The sequence below is a fragment of the Berghia stephanieae genome, chromosome 4 (genome assembly GCF_034508935.2).
Source record: "Berghia stephanieae isolate SIO BIC M18660-M18661 chromosome 4, UCSD_Bste_1.3, whole genome shotgun sequence".
In the NCBI taxonomy this organism is placed as follows: Eukaryota; Metazoa; Mollusca; class Gastropoda; order Nudibranchia; family Aeolidiidae; genus Berghia; species Berghia stephanieae.
This window is the reverse complement of record NC_088363.1, coordinates 12610392-12622861: the sequence shown is the minus strand read 5'-3', so window position 1 is coordinate 12622861 and position 12470 is coordinate 12610392. Positions and strand designations below refer to the sequence as shown.

At 37.4% G+C, this 12470-nt stretch overlaps 1 protein-coding gene across 2 annotated transcripts; it reads left to right on the top strand.

Moving 5' to 3' along the window:
* The first annotated feature begins 2920 nt into the window (after nt 1–2920).
* LOC144970041 (uncharacterized) lies at nt 2921–8507 on the top strand. Of its 2 annotated transcripts, none has more exons than XM_078909237.1 (2): nt 2921–3153; nt 4034–8507. In XM_078909237.1, exon 2 carries the CDS (start codon nt 6191–6193, stop codon nt 6617–6619), a length of 429 nt encoding a protein of 142 aa, XP_078765363.1. In that variant the 5' UTR covers nt 2921–3153; nt 4034–6190; the 3' UTR covers nt 6620–8507. The 2 variants fall into 2 exon arrangements, 1 of the variants encoding a protein (XP_078765363.1); XR_013644898.1 differs by lacking the exon at nt 2921–3153 and having other exon boundaries at nt 5445–6963; nt 7843–8507.
* The last annotated feature ends 3963 nt before the right edge of the window (nt 8508–12470 follow it).

Here is a 12470-nt window from a genome sequence, read left to right as displayed (position 1 = left end):
TTCATGAACAGACAGCTATGCTTGATCAACTCAGGCATTCAATGGCTACAATGCTCATTGTTCACGTCAATAGTAGAGATTGCTCGTAATTATCACAAGTTGTTTTCTCGTAGTTCAAGAGATTCTTTTCACGCGTTTGATCATTAAAATTTATCAAATGTAACCAAGCTTATCAACGATATGCGATCACGCCTTGTTCCTTTGTGATTACCATGATAGGGCTTCTAAAGGGTTTCAATGCCTGGATTACCTAATGACATCCAATGCCGAATCGATGAGTCAGTCGGACAACGATCGATCTATTGATTGTCATATCGATAAATACGCGGCTATGTGGTCTTGTGGTATGACACTCGCTTTCGGATCGGTAAGTCCTGGGTTCGAGCCTCGCTCGGTGCATAGTTGAGTCCTTGGAAAAGGCTCTTTTACTCACATTCTCTCACTTTACTCATGTGTAAAATGAGTACCTGGCCGTTAACCGCGTTACTCTGTCGGGAAAAAAATAAATAAAATTGTAACATCGCCTATCAGGCGTCATGTCTCGTTCTACATGTTACGCGTTTCTGTTGGTCAGTGACCCTTTGTAAAGCACTTTGAGCACGTTAAGTGGATCTTGCTTTATATGAAAGCTCACTTTTTTGTTTTTTAGTAATGGACAATATCTTGCGTCATTGACGAGAGGTCAAAAGTTCAAAAAGGGGGTGAGAGAAAAAACAAAACAACAATCTTGACTGACATTCTGTCACCATTTAAAAAAAAATACCCCCTTCCGCCGCGGCATCGTACATATACCGTCTTCTAGGCGATCCTTGAAGGAATTTAGATCAAACTTCTGTTCTCAATAATAATAGTGATCACCCACTTTGTCCAAAGTGATCAAATCGGGGGTGAATCATCTGAGTCAAGGTCAAACCCAAAGTGGCCAGGCCTTCTGTCATTATCCTCAGGTGTAAAATGAGCATCAAGCAGGCACCATAGTCATAGCTGTGACTGTCGCTCACATCAGACATCATAATATTATTGTCTCGTCCTGCATGTTATTGTGCGTCAGATATAGAAGGAACGAAGTTGACATCACTCAGCTCATTGTTATTGTTTTTTAGACAGTCATTTTGGTGATTCGTTCTCACTAAATTATATTTCAATCAGACTATAAACGTTCAAGGTTACAAGTAGTTTTACGTGTTGGTACTTTACATCCAGCAGGCGGATGGTGTGAGTATTTTTCCCTTTAATGATTTTAAACTTAATGAATCTTGACATGGTTATATAGATAGTTTGAAGATGACGTCACTCAGCTCTTTGTTATTGTATTGTGCCATCCGCGTTTGTGAGTGATTCTCACTGAACTGTATTAACCTGACTGTAAACGTTCATGGATACACACAGTTTTGTGTGTTGGTCCGTTATACTTCCGGATGGCAATGTTATGAGCTTCTTAGCCAACCGCAAACTATCTATATAAAATTTTGGAATAATGCATTTTCTTGATAATTTAGTGATGCTTAAAAATATAATATGACTAATTTATTATCTATAAACCGGTAGATAACCACGCCTCTCGGACAATCGTCATAAATGGCAGTGATTGCAAACTACACAGGTTTTACTATAGATGGTATGTGTTAAGTAAAATACACACTGTTCTACCTCTTGATCAGTAGAATCAACACAGAAAACTATGTGTAAACTTAAACGTTTATAATATGATCGAGAAAACCATGTGATAACTAGTCACCCATTTGTCAATATAAAAACAATAACAATGATCAGATGGAGGTCGAATTAGTTCACGTTTTTGTTTATAAACAGCAAACTATGTTTGTCCGAGCACATGTGAAGGTGTGTCACAAATTCCATGTTTTGATTGGTCAAAAATCTACTGGTTAATTCTCAAGCGACGTCAATCAGCTCTTTGTTATTGTTTATAGCCAGTCATTTTTATGAGTAGTTCTCACTAAATTGTATTAATCAGACTATAAATAAACGTTTCAGGTTACACATAGTTTTTTTCAGCTGGCGAATGTTGTGAGTTTTTTTTGGCTAAGCGCACAACACCAATTATTTAGTGAGTACAAATAATTAGAATGGCTATCTAAAAACAATGAAAAGAGCTGCGTGACGTCAATTTCGTTGTTTCCATTGGAGTATTTTGTGGCGAGCGTATCAAAAACGGCCTTTTGGCACAACCTCAGACACCGGCCGGTATTCGTTCTGACCAGCTTCGATTTGAACGGGACGGTTCGAAATTTGATCCGAACAGGGTCAGAACACAGTCAAAAGTCAAGAGGTCCTTCGATTTGTGGGCTATAAATAGATCTTTTGTGTATTTAATAGTACCAAAAAGGTCGGATTATAATAATAATAAAGTGGAGGGGGGCCTGGAAACCCTATCGGTAACCCGAGTCGCATCGCTATTGTTGGACTCTTGCAGTGTGAAGGTCTGGCCAGGACTTGGGGTTTCAACACTACGTACCTACCATAGATAACTCCTGAAGTATAACGGACCAACACACAAAACTGTGTGTATCCATGAACGTTTATAGTCAGGTTAATACAATTCAGTGAGAATCACTCACAAACGCGGATGGCACAATACAATAACAAAGAGCTGAGTGACGTCATCTTCAAACTATCTATATAACCATGTCAAGATTCATTAAGTTTGAAATCCTAAAAGGGAAAAACCCGGGTTAGAAAAACAGCGAGTTGGCGGGCAGCATGGTTGGTTTAAGCTGTTATTATTTCATTATCTATTCATTTACAAACTGATTCAATTTGATATTTACATATGAAATGCATCATTTACGATTTTGTATTGATCCTCCGGGTCTTTCGTTCATTTGTTTGCACAAATCTGTATAAGATATTTTGATAATAGTTTGTTTTTGTAACGAAATGCTTCCGTGTAGGCGTCAGTTTACGACAGGATGTACGTCGTCGTAGTATTAGTTGTTGTTGTTATTGTAATCCCTCCGGAACAACCCTTCTTTTGTTGATACAGGTCGTATCAGATCATGCACCTATGGCCCGGAAGTTTGAATTAAACTGCGTAGTGTGGGTGTTATTGTGAGAAAGGCATCAATCTTGTTTTCTCCGTAAACTTATAAGCAAAGTAGGATCCCTGTATTCTACGGGAGTGACTTTGTTATGGTATGGCTTGATTGATATCTCGTAACTATGGGGCTGACGAATTTATTTATCCTTGATATGAGGATGTCCGGTATCAGGATGGGTTGTTGTTGTCCATGATTATGGAATCTGGGGGAGTTTTAAGGAATTTCAGATGTTTACGGATATGACTAACATCCGGTTGTGTGGGTAGAATTTTGCTTCGTTTGCTTGATTTTTGCCTATAAATGCCAGAGTTTTGAGCAGTTTCTTCAGACCAGACAGCGGAGTCTTTTAGGCTCATAGTCTCTAAGCGATAACCACAGCGGAGTCTTTTAGGCTCATTTGTTTAACTCTTGTGTAGAGTTGGATTAAAGTCTTGTGTAGACTTTGTAGTGCTCAAAGTTCGAGCTGAAACACGTTTTGTGTTAACTCTTGTGTAGAGTGTGATTTAAGTCTTGTGTAGACTTTGTGGTGCTCAAAGTTTGAGCTGAATCAAGTTGTGTTATAACTCTTGTGTAGAGTTTGATTAAAGTCTTGTGTAGACTTAATTTGTGATTTCAATAATCTGTTCGGCTCTGGTGAGATTTTGAATAATATGTTGTGATTACAATTATGATTGTGTTTTGATATCAATATCATAATATCACTTTAAATTTTGATTCTCAATTAATTAATCAGATAATGAAATTAATTGTGTAATATATTCTTGTTGTAAAGAAAATAAGCTTTTCTTGCTATAAAGCATTATTATTTCATATCTACAAAGTAAAGCAATATTAATCAACATTAATAAATTGATTTGTTAAAGTAAAATAATATTTACTCATTTAAAGTAAACATATTGAGTGAGTTCGAATATAGATAGAGTTATATTCGTATGATTATCATATTATAACAAAATCATTTTCTTTCTTTAAAGTGAATGAGCCGTTGGAGGCTGGGCTTTAACAAGCCAACTTTAGGCTATACACTCATAGCTTGACCCTAATAGAAACTGAACATTTGCCTGTTTTATAAGTTACCTGTGAAGAACCATTTGCTTATTTTAATATCAGAACATTGAGAAACAATTGATCTGTTTATGAATACTGTGAAACCAGAACAATTTCAAGAAGAGACTAATTAACAATATTAGAACAACCTTACGGTTTTTGTTGAATATCAAGAACACTCTTTTGACTTTCTTCCACACGTCTGGATTGTGTTTAGTTAGCTAGTTAATTATTAGTTGCCTGTATGACTGTGATGGTTGCAACCTATCTGTGAGATTGTCTGATGTGGTAGCGGTTTGGTAAAGTATTGATAATTAATTGATTTAATTATATATTTTCATATCGCTTTCATATCATATTCATCATTACACATCTCCATCAATTTGTCATCCATCTATTTGATTTCATACTTATTACATCTATCATTTCATCTTCATATCTCATAATATCTTTGTTATATTGTAATAAAATATATCTTCATTTAGCTTCAAAACCTTTATCAACGTATTGTGTTTGGTTATTGATCGGTGTCGTAGCTTGAATATAGCACACATAAACAAGGTTGCAAACTGCGCTACATAAGCATACGGTTTACGTGCGCACTTTGTGACATAATTTGGTGTCAGAAGTGGGATTCTTATTGTTGTGCATTCAAGAGACATCGCGACCAAACAATTGTTGAGACAGGTTAGGGAGTTGTTTGAAACTTGAGATAGATAATATCTTTGAGCTTAAAGCAAATTGGTATCCATTTAATGGTTATAAGACTGTCATTATACGCAAGGTGTAATACAAGTTATTCTGGTAATTTTCATTTGTTCGGTTCTAAGTTGTCAGTCATCTGACATAGTGATACGGATCACTGACTTAGCGCGTACGCGGTACTCGCGCTGTAAAGCCTCCATTGTCCCCCCTCTCCCTGTTGTATGGAACGAAGGTGGTTGTTGGGGTAATTTGATTCTGGGTGAAGATTGTGTTGGTCCCGTGTGAGGGTCTGTATTAAATCATTTGTTCTGACTTTCTATGCACTATAGTAAGTCAAGGTATTGATTCTGTGTAAGAATCTGGGTGAAGATATTTTGTTGATTCTGTGTAAGAATCTGGGTGAAGATATTTTGTTGATTCTAAGAGAGAATCTGGGTGAAGATATTTTGTTGATTCTAAGTAAGAATCTGGGTGAAGATATTTTGTTGATTCTAAAAGAGAATCTGGGTGAAGATATTTTGTTGATTCTAAGAGAGAATCTGAGTGAAATATTTTGTTGATTCTAAGAGAGAATCTGGGTGAAGATATTTTATTGATTCTAAGAAAGAATCTGGGTGAAGATATTTTGTTGATTCTAAGAAAGAATCTGGGTGAGGATGTTTTGTTGATTCTAAGAGAGAATCTGGGTGAAGATATTTTGTTGATTCTAAGGAAGAATCTGGGTGAAGACATTTTGTTGATTCTAAGAAAGAATCTGGGTGAAGATATTTTGTTGATTCTAAGAGAGAATCTGGGTGAAGATATTTTGTTGATTCTAAGAGAGAATCTGGGTGAAGATATTTTGTTGATTCTAAGAAAGAATCTGGGTGAAGATATTTTGTTGATTCTGAGAAAGAATCTGGGTGAAGTTATTTTGTTGATTCTGAGAAAGAATCTGGGTGAAGATAGTTTTTATGATTCCGTGTGGGGAATCTGGGTGAAGCTATTGTGTTGATTCCGTGTGGGGAATCTGGGTGAAGCGTTGGTTCCGTGTGAGGACCTGTATTAAATCAGTTGTTTTGACTCTAATATGCGTCTATATTAAGTCAATGTTTTGATTCTGTGTAGGAATCTGGGTGAAGCGTTGGTTCTGTGTTAGGACCTGTAGTAAATTTGTTTTGATTCTATATATTGAGTCTATGTTGAATTCCGTGTAGGAATCGGTATTAATTGCCTGTTTTGAATCTGTTTTGGGATCTATATTGACCGCATATCGTTAATAAGGTTACTTGTAATACCACTTTATTCTACGTGAAAGTAACATTTACGGCAACAGTGTTGATAAACATATTGAAGTTTGTTTATTTGAATTTGAATTGGTTTGATTAATTCTCCTAGAGATGGATGTGGAAAGATTAATTAAACTTGGAGAAAAATTGGAGTTAAGGGGTGAAGATCTCCGTGCTTGGGTGACAGCCCAGTTACAAGAAGATGAAGAGAGAAAAGAGAAGGAGAGAGAACGTGCCAAAGAAGAGGAGGAGATAAGCAGAGCACGAGCTCAAAGGCAAGAAGCTCTGATGGAGAAAGAGCTTGAACTGCTTAGGTTAAAGTCGGAGTGTCAGGCTTCCTCCAACAACGACAGTATGACAAGTGACATTCGATCATTTACTCATGCTCCCACTGTTAAGAGTCCTCGACTTCCATGTTTTGACGAAAACAAGGAACATGAACCACCGAAATGCATGACACACGGCAAGGTGGAGTTGAAGTGTGGATGTGTGATGCCGATGTTGTCTGTTGAAGGAAGGGACAACCATGAGCCCAAATAATTGTCGAGATCGATGTGATCTTGAGGCATTTCGATGATCTAACTAAATGTTGTACCAAATTTAGTCTTGGGGGGGAGATATGTAACGAAATGCTTCCGTGTAGGCGTCAGTTTACGACAGGATGTACGTCGTCGTAGTATTAGTTGTTGTTGTTATTGTAATCCCTCCGGAACAACCCTTCTTTTGTTGATACAGGTCGTATCAGATCATGCACCTATGGCCCGGAAGTTTGAATTAAACTGCGTAGTGTGGGTGTTATTGTGAGAAAGGCATCAATCTTGTTTTCTCCGTAAACTTATAAGCAAAGTAGGATCCCTGTATTCTACGGGAGTGACTTTGTTATGGTATGGCTTGATTGATATCTCGTAACTATGGGGCTGACGAATTTATTTATCCTTGATATGAGGATGTCCGGTATCAGGATGGGTTGTTGTTGTCCATGATTATGGAATCTGGGGGAGTTTTAAGGAATTTCAGATGTTTACGGATATGACTAACATCCGGTTGTGTGGGTAGAATTTTGCTTCGTTTGCTTGATTTTTGCCTATAAATGCCAGAGTTTTGAGCAGTTTCTTCAGACCAGACAGCGGAGTCTTTTAGGCTCATAGTCTCTAAGCGATAACCACAGCGGAGTCTTTTAGGCTCATTTGTTTAACTCTTGTGTAGAGTTGGATTAAAGTCTTGTGTAGACTTTGTAGTGCTCAAAGTTCGAGCTGAAACACGTTTTGTGTTAACTCTTGTGTAGAGTGTGATTTAAGTCTTGTGTAGACTTTGTGGTGCTCAAAGTTTGAGCTGAATCAAGTTGTGTTATAACTCTTGTGTAGAGTTTGATTAAAGTCTTGTGTAGACTTAATTTGTGATTTCAATAATCTGTTCGGCTCTGGTGAGATTTTGAATAATATGTTGCGATTACAATTATGATTGTGTTTTGATATCAATATCATAATATCACTTTAAATTTTGATTCTCAATTAATTAATCAGATAATGAAATTAATTGTGTAATATATTCTTGTTGTAAAGAAAATAAGCTTTTCTGCTATAAAGCATTATTATTTCATATCTACAAAGTAAAGCAATATTAATCAACATTAATAAATTGATTTGTTAAAGTAAAATAATATTTACTCATTTAAAGTAAACATATTGAGTGAGTTCGAATATAGATAGAGTTATATTCGTATGATTATCATATTATAACAAAATCATTTTCTTTCTTTAAAGTGAATGAGCCGTTGGAGGCTGGGCTTTAACAAGCCAACTTTAGGCTATACACTCATAGCTTGACCCTAATAGAAACTGAACATTTGCCTGTTTTATAAGTTACCTGTGAAGAACCATTTGCTTATTTTAATATCAGAACATTGAGAAACAATTGATCTGTTTATGAATACTGTGAAACCAGAACAATTTCAAGAAGAGACTAATTAACAATATTAGAACAACCTTACGGTTTTTGTTGAATATCAAGAACACTCTTTTGACTTTCTTCCACACGTCTGGATTGTGTTTAGTTAGCTAGTTAATTATTAGTTGCCTGTATGACTGTGATGGTTGCAACCTATCTGTGAGATTGTCTGATGTGGTAGCGGTTTGGTAAAGTATTGATAATTAATTGATTTAATTATATATTTTCATATCGCTTTCATATCATATTCATCATTACACATCTCCATCAATTTGTCATCCATCTATTTGATTTCATACTTATTACATCTATCATTTCATCTTCATATCTCATAATATCTTTGTTATATTGTAATAAAATATATCTTCATTTAGCTTCAAAACCTTTATCAACGTATTGTGTTTGGTTATTGATCGGTGTCGTAGCTTGAATATAGCACACATAAACAAGGTTGCAAACTGCGCTACATAAGCATACGGTTTACGTGCGCACTTTGTGACAGTTTTGTTATTCAATATTTATATTTATATTTATCAACTCTTTTGTCAAGTAATTCCGTTTTCAAATTACGTATTGTTGTTAAGCGATATTCAAAATCGTTTTCTAAAAAAAAAAAAAAGAAATAATTGAAATTAATTATATTAGTTGGCGTGAATCGTCAACAGCTAAAAGTTCTCCCAATGAAAGCGGGGAGGGGGGGGGGTGGAAGGGGGGGGGGGTCGGCTAATACAATTGCCAAGAAAATTGAAAATGAAATAGGACCCAAATTGCCTTGCTCAGAAAATAAGAAAACACATTAAAAAAATTTTGGCCAGGAAACTTCTCCTTGAAAAATCGATCGATTAAAATGGCCGTCATCTTGTCAAAAAATTCTCAAACCTGAGGCTTCCTTGAATACTTCTTAGAAGTTTTTAAAAATAAAATGAAGGTCATTTTAACCGATCGATATTTGAAGGACAAGTTTTTTGACCAAAATTTTTCTAACGTGTTTTCTTTCCAACTCCGACAACAACGTCACGTGGTTGAAGGTCTCGGTGCTTTGATCACCTGTGTCTTCCAGGAGTTGGTGAGAAGGAACCCCGTCAATTTGTTACGCTTGGTGTATACCTGTACATCGAATATCGATAATCGCTTGGCCATGATTTCAAGGCTGACTTGTCGTATGTGGAGGATTTTGTACCAGTCATGACTGTCATTGTCTGGTAAAACAAACAACTCGTTTTTAAATATCTAACAATTTTGGTTTCCCAAAAATTTACCAGCAAACTCGTCCTTCAAATGTCGATAGATTTAAACGACCCTCATCTTGGCAAAACCCCTCAAACCTGGGACTGCGAAGTTTAAGCGACACATAGTTGAGTCCTTGAAAAAGGCTCTTTACTCACATTCTTTCATTGTACTCAGGTGTAAAATGAGTACTTGGCCGTTAAAAAGATTTGTTTCTGTGGAGATTTTTAAAAACGGTAATACCCACAGACTACATATGGTAATACCTAACAGGCGTCATATCTCGTCCTTCTTGTTAAATGGTTTAGCTGGCTAAGGACCCCTTGTAAAGCGCTTTGAGCACTTAAAGTGGATACCTATTGCGCTACATAAATGCTCAAGTTTATTGTGAAAATCTGAAAAATGTGTCTAAATCAGTGCCAGAAAAAGCAGAGAGAAATGTACAAGAAAAAAACAACATCCCCAATAATCAATCTGCCTCTACACCGGTGAGTGCGTGCTCCCTAAATCATTATTAATGTGTTGTTATGGAGTTCTTGGTCAGGCTATGTGTTTACGAAGGTTGCGGTTCCAGACGATGTATTTGTGAAATGGGTCATGGTTGACATTGAATGTTTTCAATTTATATAGAATAATATTTTTTAAAGGTAAATACAACTCATCTACAAGGCCTTGAGTTCCAGACTGCTTGTGAGATAGAACGTTGTAGCATTTTGACATTGGACGGAGTCTTTGAAATCGATTGAATCACGGAAGTCTGGAACGTTCTGACGGTAGATAGACTCTTGGACATGGGGAACATTGGCTACAACCTCATTTGCATAAATTAGCATTTTTAGAATGGGAAAGATATATATATATATATCAGAATCAATCAATCAATCAATCAATATCAAATCAGAAGTAGGATGTATAAGTGAATAGATAGAGGAGTGAATGAATGAATGAATGAATGAATGAATTTAATATGAATGAATGAATGAATTTAATATGAATGAATGAATGAATGAATTCAATATGAATGAATGAATGAATGAATTTAATATGAATGAATGCTGACTGTTAAAAATAGATATCATTTCTTGCTAAGCGTCCTTTAACGTTTAAAGATTAATTGAATGAGACCGATACTTATTCAACCATTTGTATTCGAATACATGAATGAATCGATATGTACGGAATGTCCGTGCCGTGAATGCTTCAGTTTTCCTAGAAGAATCTTTTTTACGTTTCAATTCTAACCAGAAAGTCCTTGAGAGCCATAGAGCCGACGGCTCTCGAGTTTGCGCCGCCGGTGTCTGTAACACGAATGATTCGTAGCTAAATGTTCTCTATCTTTAGTCCTTAAGAGCCATAAAGCCAATGGCCCTAGATTTTACTCCAGTATCTGTAACGTGAACAGCTGGGTAACTGGATCAATTAGATTTGACTGAACGTACATTGCGATAGACTAGTGTCCTACTCAAAGGGTAGCGAGCAAATGCTATTGTCTGTTTCACGCTGTAGAAACCGGTATAAATTCCGGTTCCAAGGGACTCGTGACTCTGAATGACTGCTTATCTTTTTGATGACATGGTAGTCCATATGAAAAGTGCTTTCCGCCATATCTTACAGATCCAGCTACATAGTCGTTGTTTAGTAAACAAAGGGGTCAAAAGCTCGATCATTCGACTAACAAGTAATGCAATGGCGTTGCTTCTGTCAACTATATTTAAAAGAGGGCCTTGATATTGGCGATATTCATTTCCTCAAGGAACAGTCAGTTTCTGCTATCATCGGTGTTTTGACTACGCCATCCTCTCATGTCTCATCCATCCACAGTGTCTTTCACACATCACTGGGTCCAGTTCTCTGTGAAAAAAATAAAAAGATGGCCAATGAAGTGTCGAATGGATAACTAGTTCAGGAATCGTAAATAACAAGAAATGAATAGAAATGAATATAACAGCTTCAAAAATAAAGTAAAATAAAATACCAAATATATGAAAGTTTCGAGCTCAAGCTCCTTCTTCAGCCAGAAACAAAACCAATAAATAATACTTCACTTAAAATCTAGAAAGACGACTGGAGCTTCTAATGGTCTCACATTACTATATTATGATGTTCTATCCAGGTGGTGGCAGGTTCTAATGGTGCTCACACTTATGACTGTCTATCCAGGATGCAAACTCATTACCGCACTCGTGCATCGTAGCAAACCCGCCCGGAAGCTTCGTCACAACACACCCTTCAACTAGATGCTCTGCAGTTTCGGGCTCTTGACCATAACGGGTACATATTTACAGGTGGCAAGTCCCCACTGGTGTAGTGAGCTTGCTGTTTAGCAGGTTCTTGACAGAAGCCGATTGACTGCCACCCAATGTCTCCTCTTGCTGGTGAAAAAGCCTGTCAACTTCTCCCCCAGTTTCGAGGAGTCGATGTCCCCGTCCCCTCAAGGGATTGAATTCGTCCAAACCGACTTCCACCTCGTATAAGCAGCTCTGTTCGAAGCCAGGGAAGCTACGTACAAATACTACCGGGACGTATTTCGGCTCGAAACAGGGGCAGCGGTGAATTCGTTGTCGTATTTGTGTACAGCTTCGACCCCCCCCCCCCAATACACACACACGGTAGCCTTGTCACAACACAAAGCTCAACCAGATGCTCTGTGGTTTCAGGTTCTTTACCAAAACGCCTACAAGTGGAGACAAATGGAAAGATCTCACTGTTGAAGCCTCTCTGTCGTAAGGCAGGCTCTTGATCTCAGTCGGTTTGCAGCAAACCAGTGTCTCCTCTTGCTGGTTCAGAAGCAGCCTCTCTCTCAGTTTCGATGATTCAATGTCCCCGCCCCTCGAGGGACCGAATTTTTCCAAATCGACTTGACTTTCATATCGTATGGACAATCCGCCTGGGGCCAGGGAAGCTAAGTACAAGGGTTGTCGGAACTTATTTCGGCTCGGAGTGAGGCACCGTCCTTTATGCGTCTAGTCCACAAATTGCCCTAAATAAGTCGGGAAAAAGTAAGCATATAAAAGCACAAGTACAGTAAGTCATTCAACACTCGATCTGATGGCCAAGAATTTGTGGTTTAATTTAACGTTACCGTTAGCGAATCATATTATTTTAATTCAGTCACGCCCGTCGTAAATAATGACTTGAATCAGAACATACCGTCAACCTGTCAAATAATGTGAAAGCTGGTAACGGGTCCTTTGATCCAGAGGTGGCGACAGGGTGG

What these genes read in the sequence shown, in the direction of transcription:
- LOC144970041 (XM_078909237.1), top strand. Translation starts at nt 6,191, where the DNA reads ATGGATGTGGAAAGATTAATTAAACTTGGAGAAAAATTGGAGTTAAGG.